The 13346-nt window shown below is 54.1% G+C and overlaps 5 protein-coding genes across 5 annotated transcripts; all 5 read right to left on the minus strand.

The window, feature by feature from the left end:
- Positions 1-139: 139 nt before the first annotated feature.
- CKM354_000385800 (uncharacterized protein) lies at positions 140-1972 on the minus strand (the record flags this gene model as incomplete). The annotated part of the gene is made up of 4 exons (XM_044799076.1): positions 140-1392; positions 1445-1659; positions 1717-1772; positions 1826-1972. The coding sequence occupies 4 exons, from the start codon at positions 1970-1972 to the stop codon at positions 140-142; spliced, it is 1671 nt and encodes a 556-aa protein (XP_044655011.1).
- Positions 1973-3342: 1370 nt separating this feature from the next.
- CKM354_000385900 (uncharacterized protein) lies at positions 3343-4860 on the minus strand (the record flags this gene model as incomplete). The annotated part of the gene is made up of 1 exon (XM_044799077.1): positions 3343-4860. One exon carries the CDS (start codon positions 4858-4860, stop codon positions 3343-3345), a length of 1518 nt encoding a protein of 505 aa, XP_044655012.1.
- Positions 4861-5193: 333 nt separating this feature from the next.
- CKM354_000386000 (uncharacterized protein) lies at positions 5194-8097 on the minus strand (the record flags this gene model as incomplete). Its single annotated transcript, XM_044799078.1, has 1 exon — positions 5194-8097. The coding sequence occupies one exon, from the start codon at positions 8095-8097 to the stop codon at positions 5194-5196; it is 2904 nt and encodes a 967-aa protein (XP_044655013.1).
- A 687-nt stretch (positions 8098-8784) lies between these two features.
- CKM354_000386100 (uncharacterized protein) lies at positions 8785-10507 on the minus strand (the record flags this gene model as incomplete). The annotated part of the gene is made up of 4 exons (XM_044799079.1): positions 8785-9085; positions 9139-9363; positions 9418-9877; positions 9931-10507. 4 exons carry the CDS (start codon positions 10505-10507, stop codon positions 8785-8787), a joined length of 1563 nt encoding a protein of 520 aa, XP_044655014.1.
- Positions 10508-11284: 777 nt separating this feature from the next.
- Positions 11285-12915, minus strand: CKM354_000386200 (uncharacterized protein; the record flags this gene model as incomplete). The annotated part of the gene is made up of 3 exons (XM_044799080.1): positions 11285-12421; positions 12474-12642; positions 12692-12915. 3 exons carry the CDS (start codon positions 12913-12915, stop codon positions 11285-11287), a joined length of 1530 nt encoding a protein of 509 aa, XP_044655015.1.
- Positions 12916-13346: the final 431 nt, after the last annotated feature.

Raw genomic sequence — 13346 nt, forward strand, 5'->3', positions numbered from 1 at the left:
GCTCGAACCAGATTTCCAGGAGGAGTCAAGTTTGGCCACGGAGTTTAGGGAAAGATGACTCTGTTCACCTTGACCAACATCACATCGTAAATCCTCGTATCTGCAATCTCCTATAATCGTTCACTATTCTACGCCATTCCTACGCAATCCAATACCACACCTTCTCGACCCAATTCCTCGGAGTCTGATCCGGCCAAACCTCCGCATCAAGTTCTGCCTTACCCGTCCAGATATCCGCCTCAGAACTCTTGACAAATTTAGTCCTCTTCACAACCTTCCAAACCAAGAAGAAGGTAATATATATTGGACCACAAATGTACGCCGTTACAAAGTCCTGCGCACTCCATCTCCCCTTGGTGAAAACAGCGAAGCCATTGAACACGATGATGATCAGGAAGAAGGCCAGTGGGATGTAAGCGGTATATGGTTGCCATTTAGATTTGAAGACCAGGGTGTTTCGGTCCACGCCTTGAGCCGCGAGAGCTTTGCGGAAGGCGATGTAGGCGACCAGGATATTGACCCAGGTTATGACGGATGTGATAGTCGTCAAGGTTTGGAACCATCCGAAGACGTTGGCTGCACCACTTGAGACGGTCATGTAGGTCAGGAGACCTATCGAAGCGGTGATGAGGACGCAGTAGATCGGAACTCCGGTCCTAGTGCAGGTGAGAAGGAACCGGGGCGCCTGACGGTTCTGTGCAAGGGCAAAGAGGTAGCGAGAGCCAGTGTACAAGAAAGCGTTTCCAGAGGAAGTCGCCGAAGTAAGAATAACGGCATTGATAATGTGCGGCAGAACAGGAATTCCCGCTCGCACGATCCCAATGACCCAAGGTGAAGAAGCAGCTCCGGCTCCACCGCTCAACAAACGGTCGTCGTCAGCGGGGACAATGACTCCGATGGCCAAAGATCCAAGCACGTAGAAGAACAGAATCCGCCAGAAGACACGTCGAACAGCCTTGGGAATATTCTTCCTGGGGTTTTCTGCTTCACCAGCAGCGACAGCAACCATTTCAACCCCGCCGTACGAGAAAGCTGCATTGGCCAGGACAGAGAAAAATCCAAAGAAGCGTCCAGCATCTCCAGTAGAAATGTACTCTTTCATCGGCACCCACGGATGCCTCCAGTACCTGAATCCAAGGCGGTCTCCATTAGGGGCACCTCCAAGATCGATAATCAGGGCCAGGAGCAGAAGTCCAACGATCGTGATAATCTTGATAGAAGCAAAAATGAACTCCGCTTCTCCATAGATGCTGACAGCAAACACATTGAGCAGAACGATCACGACCAAGATGATCGAAATCCAAGCAGCTTGGTTGATAGAGTCATTCCAGAACCCGATTACGACAGAAGCTGCACTGATCTCGGCGCAAAGTGTTAAAGCGTTCGAATACCCTACTGGAGTTAGCGTGACTGTCACGGTTTCAGGATTGTGGAAGGTGGTTACAATTGTTCCAACCCACAGCGAAGCCCATCGCAGGATCCACGTAACGTGCCGCATATTGAGGCACGGCACCAGGAAGAGGGAGCCAGGTTGCCATCTCACCAAGACATTGCATCATAAAAAAGATAGCAATACCAGTGATCGAATAGCCAAGCAAGACAGAAAGAGGTCCCGCCTGTGCGAAAGCTTTGCCGATACCAAGGAAGAGACCAGTACCGCTGTAACGAGTCAGTTTGGCTGAGCGCGATTCACGACACGAGGTGAATTCATCTCACATTGTGCCTCCTAAAGCAATGAACTGGATGTGTCGTGACTTCAGCCCTCTCGCGACCTGTGAAAACTGTCAGCGACCAGAAACCTTGACTGTTCAAGTGTGAAACGCACGTAGCCGTATTGCTCAGCATCCTGTATATCTCCATACAGTGCTTTCGCCTCTCCGATGGCGATATCGGCCGTTCGCTCTCCAGCGTAATCTGCAGCAGGTCCATGCTCGATGTTGTATTCCTTCTTCCCGTCGATAGATTCCGCCATGCTGGTGAAACAGCAGCCTTTGGCGCGAAAGGTGAATGGTGAAGTCGAACGTCAGACGGCCTGGACGAACGCGATGTGGGAAGAGGTATATGTGCAAGACCCTCTCTTCGACCAGGGTCGGCGTGCTTCAAGCCGAGCGAGTCCCCAAATACCGCAACACGACCAGGGTGATCCTGAGAGCTCCAAGGTAGGATAGAATCCTAGTCGACCACGTGATGTGTACAGCAGCGAGTATGAGTTCGATCACTACCGCTGGAACAGATAGGGCAAGATGGGAGGAGAGGAGGAGAAATGTCAGGAGATGCCACCATTCAATCCTTGTGAATGCGCATGCAGTGCTGGTCTTATACAAAATCACACCATCCTCTCAGCCGACAGACCTCGATATTCCCGAGACCTTGCAGTCTGATGGGAGTTGCTGACGGTCGCTGGTATCTTTCTAGAACGATAGAAGGATGCCACATGAGCAGGAAGTGTGTAACGCGTTCAGGTAAGGAGTGAAGCCAAGGTAGCGTGTTAGAGCTAAGTGAGCTTAGAGGCCACCAAGCTAGCCTTGGGAGCTGCGCATTGCAGGGATTTGTACGAATGGTCATTCGTCTTGTTTCGTCATCAGATATGAAGTGAAGCGAGGCATGGCCCATGAGACTCCGAGAATGCCTTCTCAACTCCAGATCATCTCGTGTCTCGAGTCTGTGCATGCTTTCGCAAGCGAATTCGTATGATCGCGGCGCGGTGCTCGCAGCCATTGCACGTAACATGTCTGCTCCCAACGAGAGTTACGCATGAAGTATTAGACACCGGCAGCTGCCCAAGCACGCAAGACTCGCCCATCTGACATGCCCTCCAAGTGAGGCACGAAAGCCGTGGTGACAAGCATGTAAGTGGCCAGGCTGAGGTGGTCGGACGAAGCGGAAGGCAGCCGGCCATGCATGCCCTCGCCAGGCTAAACGCGGGCATGTCTGGGGTTGCTTCTGGAACGACGATAAGGTCGACGCTAAGCTTTTCTAAGAAACGCTTGGTGACAGAACAAGATAGCAGAAGACTCCTTGGTAGTGGATGACCATTTGGGCCGACAGAAGCGCGAATTGAATGCTCGTGCCGAATCATAGCCAGCCGAAGAGGACTCCTTCAGCTGATACGCAATCGCAATTACGAGAAATGCGCTCATCTCACTGGCGAGTGGCGACAGCTTCGACTCTTGACTATTTCGATGCGGCGCGGTCGGAGGTATGGGCCTGATATGTCGAATAACGCCGCTGCATGTGGTTGCGCACCGAAGAGGCCCAGTAGTCTCGACTCCTCTAGTCCACTGGCCGCGCGCGCCAGCAGAGACGTCAGTACAGTACTCCTGGGTGGACGTTCTTCACTTCTCAGTCCTTCGCCTTATCTGCTGGCTCGGCAACCTTTTTCGTGACAAGCCTCGTCCAGCGTCTTCGTCTCCACTCACCTCGTCGCTCCAAACCCGTGCCTTCTTCCCATCCACTCTTTGGAATACTCTTGACTCTTCTCTTGTTCTTACCTCTGCCAGGGCTTCCCAAAAGCTCCAGCAGATCCACTTCTTCGGGAGGAATATCGTAGACCCATCGCTCACCCTCGGTCTCAACCTCTACTCCGCTGATCATGCGCTCCTCCACCCATTCTCGCGTAAAGAGATCAAGGTTCCATTTCTTCTCCTTGTAGTCCCACCCGTTTGGTGCCTGTACATCTTCGAAGAACTGCGTGCCTTCCGGCCGGTTGCCCGCGATTCGTGCTGGAGATAGCGGATCGTAAGGGGACGGACTGAACAGCCACGGCTCCCAAGTGTCGCTCTCAGTATGATGTTTCTGCAACTCAAACACCTCCACCTGTCTCAGCTCAGGCGGCTCGTGAATCACAATATCCTGCTCGACCCAACTTCTCAACGTCCTCTGCAACAACTCCAAGTGCTGCTTTAATTGTTTCATATTCCGCGTCGACAGCAATATCTTCTGCGCTTGAGGATGGCCACCCAACACCGCAGCCCATCCTCCCAGCAATGCGATCGCTCTCCACGGAACCAGCCCACTTCCCACAAAAGCCGCACAACTGAGCACACTGAGCCAGAGAAAGATACCCGAGCTCATCGACTCATCGCTGAAATTCGTATACGGTGTGATATATTCATTCGCAGCATCATGCAACCGAGAGAAATCTTCCATGCTATTCTGCAAATCCCTCATATTTCTCCAGAAATCCGTACTAAAGTCCGGGGCAGGTTTGACGCGGCTCGCAGGAGCGGTGGCAGCGCCGCGGTAGCTCGGTTCGATTCGAGGGTCGTTCTTGGGAGTCGGATGTCGAGCGAGGAAGGAGGGGATCATGATCCAGAATAAGAGGACTCCGAGTGGTATAAGAGGGAGCAGATGTGGTTTGAGGCATACAAGGGAGTAGATGGCCAGGAATGAGAGCGTTGAAGTAGGTTGGCGCCATGTGAAGAGGCGGATGAGCATGTTCTCAAACACGAAGACGACACCGATACGAGCATTGAAGCGGCGGAAGTTGTAGGTCATGAGACGAGGGCCGAACTCAGGCTTGTCGACATACTTCTTACTCCGTCGGTCTTTCTTTTTGGGAAGTTGGCCCTCATCGTCGTCGACGTCTGTTGGAGGCCCTTCCGATGGGATGATCTGAGAGAGCACGCTGGCAAACAGCCGGTCTTGGAGGCTTTGTCGCCCCCCTTCGCCGCTTTCGAATTTCTCGCGCAGTCTGCTAGTGCTCCGACTCGCGCGTTCCCGCAACTTGTCGCGCCTGCGGGTTGTGACCTCGCTTTCTGCATCGGAGGAATCGAAATCGTCGTCTTCGTTCGAAGAGATACGGATGACGGGAATGGGTTCATCGCGATTGGCGATCGGACTGGCATAGTCGTCCGCCATGGCGGCGATGAGGTGAGCACTACTCCAGGTACATGGAAGTGGGTGTACGAGTTGCGAAACTCATGTGATGAATGCTCAAGGTAGAGCTGCTTGCTTGATGGTAGACATCACGCGCGCCTCGGTGAATGACGCAGTTGCGGGATGCATGTGAGAGCCAAGCCATCAATGTGCGGAAGGGAACAACTTGGTGAAATAGCACAGTTCAGAGTGAGTCGGAATCCGTGCTTCATGCACATCTATAGAAGAACATGTCTAATGCTCCAGCTCGCTAAATTGCTAGACTGATCAATTGAAACCCCTGTCATGTCATTTTGCTTCACGCCCTGCACGTGCTTACGTGAAAACTCGCGTCGGACTGGCGCTCTGACTGCGAGCACCATCCGCCGAAGCATATCCGCTGTCCTTTTCGTCCCAGCCTCCCATTTCCCTCGCAATGCTCAAGCACAATTTCACGATCTTAGTCCGGCCAACGTGCCCAAGTCCGCTAGTCCTACCGGTTGTTGTTCCTGCCCAGACCCTGAGGCTGCCAGCAAGCTCTTCCACGCCCATTGCGCGAGCAGCAGTGTTGCCGAAGGTCAGCGTGCGAAGCAGACGATAAGCAGCAACGGCCGTCAGAAGTGTAAACTGGCCAGGAGCAAGCTTGAGGCCGTTCAGGGCGCGAAGTGCGCGCTCGCGGGCAGCTTTCGGTGACGAGCTAGTCGAAAGTGAGATCAACTTAGCCAATGTCAAAGATGTGAAAACATCGGGCGATGCGGGAGCATGGCTGACCAAGTTCATACCGCCCGTAGGAGACATGACGGGCAGTGCGTCCAAAGCCACGACAATGTTTGCAGCACGATTGGTGTTGGACAGCACAGCCTTGGCGGTCAGGGCGCGCACATGCGTGCTAGATGCGGGCGGCGCCACGCTCAACGCAAGACCAAGGTAGTACTCAATGTCGAACGAGGAGGCGTTGTCAGTCAGTGTATCCGCAAGCGTGTCGTCGATGGTGGTATTCGCATACCACGCGGCAACAGCATCGATGGGCGAGCGGATAGCGTGGTCCTCGACCACATTGTCCTTGGCCGCGTTGGGATCAAGGGAATGTGCACTGGGTTTATTCCACGCTAGATTCCACGCACGTTGGATCATTTCATCGCTTAGCACTTCGTCACAGTCCAGCTCCACGAGCCGTGCCAAGTGATCCGGCAATAGATCAATATCGTCCTCTTCTGTGGGACGTCCTTGGGCTTTGGCAGCAAGCAGTTCCTTTTGTTGACGGCGAGCAGAATCCCAGTAGATACGGCCGACTTTCTCGGTGAAGGACTTGAATCCCAAGATGTTGCCATAGCCCGCATTAGCAACTTCCCAAAAGAAGACGCGGAAGTGGACGGCCTTTTGCATGAGTCTGGCCGGTGAGTCGGGTAGAGTACCGCTCTCCATCAAAGTCAGTAATAGTCGATAGTACGAAACTTGAGCGTCGCCCCCGGCAAGCTGTGCATCAATGGCAATGTCCCATCCTTTGACACGCGCTGCCTCCTCTTCCTTGTTGGTGCCAGTGAGTGCCATGAAGACCTCCGGGCCGACAAATCTGCGCAGGCTGAGCTGGAACATTTTGGCGCCCACTGCGGCAACTTCTAGGAGGAAGTGCTTGGGAACCCATACAGTTTGAATGGCGGTGAGCCAGGCTTGCCGGCGAACTTCTACCGGTGAAGCCAACGAGGGAGCCTTGGGAAGGCGCACTGTGGTAGACATATTCTGTTTCCGTCGTGGAGAGAAGTTCAGTAACGGAGCAAGCAAGTAGAGAAGTGTGCCAACGACCATGCAGACCTTCAGCATTGGCAGCAGAGCTTGACGTGACATAGCTGCCATGGAGGAAGATGACATGCCATCTTCCATGCCGCGCTTGAAGAGTGCTGTAGGTAGCGCGGCCAATCCAGAAGTGCCTTCGCCGGACTGTTGATGCTCGCTGTACCCTTCCATAGCCATGACACCGGCCATCGTTCCAAGCATCACCTTGTTCACGAAGCCTTTACCGCGGCCTTTAGCAATTGGCTGCTGGTTTTGCGCCTCAACGGGTGGATTCGGGGGCCGAGCATATGTTGGCTGGCCTTGCGCCTGCATATACTGTTGCTGCACAATAGGCTGTCCAAAGCGCGTTTGATCCTGGGGCACATTGAGAAAGTTTGGCGACGCGCCATGTCCTGCAGAAGAGGTTGCTCGAGATCGATCAGACTCGGATATCGGGCTGCTATGAACGCTCCCCTGCCTCGATTGGCCGACGGAAGCTTCAACTCTTGCAAGCTGCTCCTTCAGTGCGGCCATCTCATCAGCCATGGTCTTGTTGCGCTTTTCCAGGTGCTTGATATACTCGGTAGCTTTGGCCATGATGGTGGCCTTGTTCAGCTTGTGTGCAGGGGTTAGACCTTCGAGATCTTCCAAATTGTCTCCCTTGTTAGAGCGGCCCATAGCACGCAAGCTGGGCACACTTTGTCGAAGCTCGATGATTTTGTCGTTCAGATTGTTGCGATATCTCTTCTCAATGACATTGTGTGAGGTGATCTTCTTGTTCGGATGATCCTCCCCCTCGGGTGAGTCGCCATCACCATCGCCTCCGCTGGGTTCCGGCTGCGTTTCAGCCTTCCTCTTGCGTCCTCCTTTCTTCTTGGGCGGCAACGGTGATGTGGATGCAATGCTCTGCCCCCGCTGTGATGTATTGGAAGACCCAGGACTTTGGTGCAAGCTCGGCGTCGCGGCGGTCAATGAGGTCGCGGAAGTTGGTACTTGGGCAGTTTCGACAGCCAGGGCAGCAATGGGATCGACTGCTGCATTCGAGGGTAATGTCCATTGGGCGACATTGGTATCAATCTTTGGAATGTTCGACAGGCCATCTAGTCCGGTGTTTTGGGAGAAGTCGAAGCCAGCATTGATGTCGCCAGCCCCGAACAGCGCGAAGTCGGGATCTAATGCTGTGCCGTCTCCAAAGCCCAGGTTGTCGTCGCCCACGATGAGCGGTGGTGCCAGAGGCTCATCGTCGATCCCACCAAAGGCAGGGAAAACGGGGTCCTGGAGGGGTGAGTCGTTCTTGGATGAAGCGGAGTTGAAGGTGTCGTCGGGCGAAGTGGGCTCAGCAGCCGGATCCCATCGCAGCCATTCTTCCCAGTCCTCGTTGTTCTGTGCTGCATCGAAGGGCCCGCCAAAGGTGGGTGTCTGTAAGCAGCCTCCCGCAGCTCCTCCTTGCCGCCAAGCGGAGTCCATGTCGCGGTCGCGTTTCTGGTGCAGGTTGAATGCAGAAAGTCAAATCGTTGAGTCAATTGTCACGCTGGCCCATCGCGTGCACGGGGCGCGAGGAGCGGAGGTCAGTGGGCGCGACAATTTGGTGGTATGTTTTGGTGTCAATTGGGGAGGAGAAGTGGGCGGAAGCCGTCCAATTCATCAACCAGGCACACGTACGATAGTTGTCGTATGATTCTGCGCGGCATAGCCGCAGCGGAGTCGTCTGCCGGCCATACAGGGGTGCGAGTGCTGGTAAATGACGAGGCTTTGTGGACGGCGTGTTTGGTTCCGGGGAATACTGCCCGCTGATTCGCCTGACCCTTCTTTTCCGCAGTGTCTCTGGCAGCAAAGCACCACGGCTGCCAGCCCTGCCGATATCAGGCTCGCTCCTTGCTTCAACTTCAGCGGAAGTCATCCTCTCCGGACTCGCTATAATCGAAATAGCAATTGCTGCGCCTTGGAGATGGACGTGTCTCGACTACGCCTTATTTCCAACGCATGCCAAGCATCACTTAGAACGGAGTCTACACCTAGTCGGCATTTTCAGCAGGTGCAGCTGCTTCCACTGATGACAGGCAGTCCGCAAGCGTGCGACTGGAAACAGCGACTGCTGACATCGCTGGATGAGTCGGAGCGAAGTACTGGCTACATGTACGCAACTGAACTACCTCACAATGCTTCTGCTTCCAACTTCAGCGCCTTCTCATCAGCAGTCAGGTCGCTCTTTTGTCGCGGCACCCTCACGAAAGCCACGAATATCACAAGCGCCGTGGACCCGCATGCCAGATTGAACCAGAACACATTGTGATAACTCTGCTTCAGGCCCTGATGCGCGGTCTCCGATCCGACGAGTTCCGCAAATCCCAGTAGCACAGCGATCCCAAGCTGCATCAAAACATTGGAGAGCGATCCAGCCAGACCTTGTTGACTTCTCCGGAGAGTGCTCGAGAAAAAGACATTTGCTACCGTGCTATAATGCCAAGTCAGAACAGATCTCACAGCGAATTGATTGACCACACTTACAAGACTATGTCAATGGACAGAGTCATCATGACCATCGGCACGAAGATCCAGGCCCAATAGTAGGCATCGGACGGAGCGAGTGCAAACAGGACCGACTCAATAATAATCGCGCCGCCGGTGATGACCAGAAGTATCATTGGCGGCACTTTATGCAGCAATGCCCCGCCCGTGATCGCTAATATTATACCGATGGTTGCACTTGGTGTGTACCACGCGACGAGCTGCCTACCCGACGTTAGCCGATGACATTTTCCTAGCAGACACTGAGACATTACTTACATCGGTGAAGCACCGAGAATGTTCATGCAGAACAGCGTTGCATAAAGGAGATATATCCCGCAAGTGCCGTAGGAAAATAGTAGGCCGAGCATGAATGGACGGACATGCTTCTTAGTGAAAATCTCGAATGGAAGCAAAGGCTGTGCTGCCACCCACCCCTCGACCCAGAAAGCTATCGCCAGAGAAGCCAGACCGAGCAGGAACGTGACCAGGATGTATGGTGCGGTCCAGCCGCCATGACTTGAGGAAGTGATGGCAAAGACCACCAGAACCAATCCCGCAATGGTGAAGAAACTCCCAAGCCAGTCCATCTTCACATTGGACAGCTTGTGCGCTTCCATGTCGTTTGGGATACAGAACAATGATGCGACAACCACTATGGCACCGAGCATGGTCCCGATCCAGAAATACCATCTCCAAGTAGCATATTCCCCTGCGACGCCAGCGAAGAAGAGCCCAACTTTGTCGTTTGTCAGTACTTGCCCTAAGCTCACTGCATTTCCATTCACTCACTAAAGAATCCAATCGCAGCCATCGCGCCATAAATCGCGAAGACCAGGTTCTTCCGAGGACCGGGCCGATACATGCTCCCCAAGAGCTGCAGGCCCGCTGGCAAGTACGCTGCTGGTCCAAGTCCTTGTATTGCTCGACAGACGTTGAGCATGACTTCATTCTGCGCGAACCCAGCGATCAAAGCCCAAATGCAATACCAGACGCAACCGCCAATGTATACCGGGTACCCTCCGTACATGTCACCTATTCTTCCGAAAGGAAGCAGGAAAGACGCCACGACTAGGGAGAAGACACTGGCGGGCCATGTCTGCGAAGTCGGATCGATGGAGAGCTCTCTTGCGACGGTGGGTAGTAGGATGGTGAACCCGCTGACCATGTATTCGTTGAGAGCTTGGGAGACAGTTATCGAGAAGACGAAACCGATTTCTTGCCAGATGGATGTGAGCTGCTCTGGTCTCTGACGACCAAGTGTCTCGATGCGGGCGAGCTCATCGTGGTCCAGCTCATCCCCTGAAGATTGCCTCTCCTGATCGAAGTCGGGCCCAGCCTTGTTCTCGAGAGAGAGCTTCGATGCCATGGTGCCGTTACGAGATCTCAGGACAATGGATGCACCAAATGAGACGGACAAGATGGTTTGTGGGTGAGAGTGGTGCAACACAATACACCCACTCTGTCCACTCTATATGTCAAGATCATCGGTTCCGATGAGAACAATGCCCCCATCGCTACAATACGGAATTCCTAAGCAACAACAGCCAAGTCTGCAGCCATTTGCCGCTGACGCCCTCCGTGACGCCCTTCATGACGACCCTGACAAACCCGAACTCACCCATCACTAATGCCATCAAGCAAGCATCAACACACCGTAATGTCAGAGTGCCATTCCATCGCTCTGCCGAATGCAGAAGTCACTTACGACGTATGTGGTCGGTTCCTTGGTCATATAGGCGTACCTGGGATTTATGTCCACCGAAGTTGTTGCAGTCAGCACTACTGACAGCAGACTCTTGGCAATCGTATTCAGCTTCCTCTTTTCGTGGCTTTACGAACATAGCAGATACGACTTGAGCGTACGGCGTTCGGAGTCGCACGGCAGCCACGTGCAAATGTTGAAATCCGCTTGCAACTTTGGTGGCAGAAAAGGCAGACTTCACGGCTGCACGTATGCATCCGCAAGGATTGCGCCATGCGTGATGAGTTTTTGTAGGGGTACAAAAATGCTGTTCATGCTTCGGGCCTCCGAGGATCTGAACGCATCAGTCTCCTCGAAGCCTATAGTAGTACAGTTTCCATGCTGCGACATGTTCTCCTGCCCAACCGGACGCCTCGCTTCGGTATTCAACACTTTGCAGCCCTAGTCCTCATCGTCGTCGTCCACCACACGCCGCCGCTTGACTCTGGCCTGTGGCAGATCATCATCGATCTCGCCCTCTGCATCTTCATCCTCTCCGACTCCACTCGACTCGGCTTGGGGACGATCTCTCTTCGGCGTCCTCTCTCTCCGGTCGTCGACAATTCCATCATCTGGATCATCATCATCCTCGATGACCTCCTCTTCATCGCTTGGAGCGACAAAGTCGTCCTCCTGGTCGTAATCATCCTCCCGATTCGTGAATCGCTTGTGGCCATAGTCTTCATCGTCGCTGTACTCGCTGTTCCGTCGTCGCCTAGGCTTGGCACGAGGCTTCCCAGCTCCAGAACGGCCACGTCCACCCTCCATCTCGTCATCCTCCAGCATGCCAACGTTAAGTCCACCATAGCGACCAGATGACACACCTGCACGACCTAGTGCGCGATCCGTTCGTAAGCGTTCACGTTCTTGAGCGTTCTCCCGCTTCTTCCGGTCTCGCATTGCTTGTCGTTCCGCTTGCTCTGCCTGCCTCCGCTGCTCCTCTGGATCCACATCAACCGCATCAAGCTGCCCTGAACCGGTACCCACTTTCGTCGCATTTGCTGCTTGGGCAAGAGCAGCTTGCAAACGCTGTATAGCATCATCTTCACCACTCTCATTTTGCTTGATTGTTAGGCCAGCGGTGATCCTGTGGGTGACCCGAAGCGAATCTGCAGCTTCGACAGGTGCAACCAGATACGTGAAGCTGTCTTTCTTCGGATCGTATCCTTCACCTGATACTTGGCCGATTCTGCCTCCCTTATTGCCTCCTGTCACACTGACTGGCGTGGGCCGTACTGGGTTTCGCTGCGGAGGTGCCAATGAATTCCCGTCAATCTCGTATTGTGTGTTCGGGTCAGAGGCCAACTGGACTGTTAAAGACCCGTCAGACCACCTGTTGATGCGAGCGTTTGATTGTAATTGCGATGGGTCTGACGGGGAGTGTCGCCAGCGTATCGTAGTCATCGCGGTATTGAAGGCGGAAAAGGTCGAAGAAGCGGGTTTCTTGGAGTGGTGATCGGTCTTGGGCGGCTGAAAAGTCGTGACCTGCCATGCATCGGGGTCTATTGACATGAAGTCGGGTACCTTGAGGACATACATCTGGAAACATGTTAGCGGCACAATTACGTTGCATCTACTTCGTCCATCTCACCTCGCCATCGCTGGGCTCGGGCACAGGCTGACGAGCAACCTCGAGATCCAATGATAGCATTTCATGTTCCTCGAATTGCTGCTGCTCTTCCTCATCCTGGTTTTGCGCACGATCATTGCGGCCCATGTCGTCGCCAGAATCGAGCTCTTCATCATCTAACTGGCGTTGGCTATGGCACGTCAGTCCTCATCTCGATGACATTGCCTCATCACACATACGCTGGCTTTTCTGCATCTCCAGCATCTCCCTCATCATCTTCGTCGCCGAAAAGGTCATCGCCAGCGTCGTCCTCTTCGTCTTCTGCGACTTTCCCGCTCAATGTTTGCGCATTGTTCTCGCCGTCCGAAGCATCGCCGTTAACGCCGTTCGCGGCAGCATCAGCAGGAGAGCTAGCTCGCTCATCTGCAATGCCAGCGGCAGCAGGCGATTGTTCCGCGGACATTTTAGCTCGCGACGCGTCGATCGAGTGAGGTGAGGGTGGATAGAGGACCGCGGCGGGCGGGGACGGAGGTGGCGGTAGTGAGGATCAGCTGAGGCAGACAATGGAGCTCAGTCTGCCCAGGATTCACCAGTGAGGAGGTCGGTAGGTAGGTAGAATATACGAACAACAATTGCAGCTCGAGAGGTTCATCAATCCTCAAAGGCCAAGCGAGTCGCGAACTTCCTCTTGCAGCAGCGCGCGCGGGCCGCCAACCTTGTTTGGGCGACACCCTTGCGCTCTTGCCTGCACGCTGTCTCTGGCTAACGTTTGGCCTCTCTCCTGAACCCAGACCACAACTCTTCCCAGTCGACCGCCACACGCACAACCAGACATCCCGCCGCCACCTTTTCCCTTCCTCTTCTTCTCTTTCTTTTCTCCTCCCGGCCTCGGCG

The sequence above is a fragment of the Cercospora kikuchii genome (assembly GCF_019650295.1).
Source record: "Cercospora kikuchii DNA, contig_00002, whole genome shotgun sequence".
Classification (NCBI taxonomy): Eukaryota; Fungi; Ascomycota; class Dothideomycetes; order Mycosphaerellales; family Mycosphaerellaceae; genus Cercospora; species Cercospora kikuchii.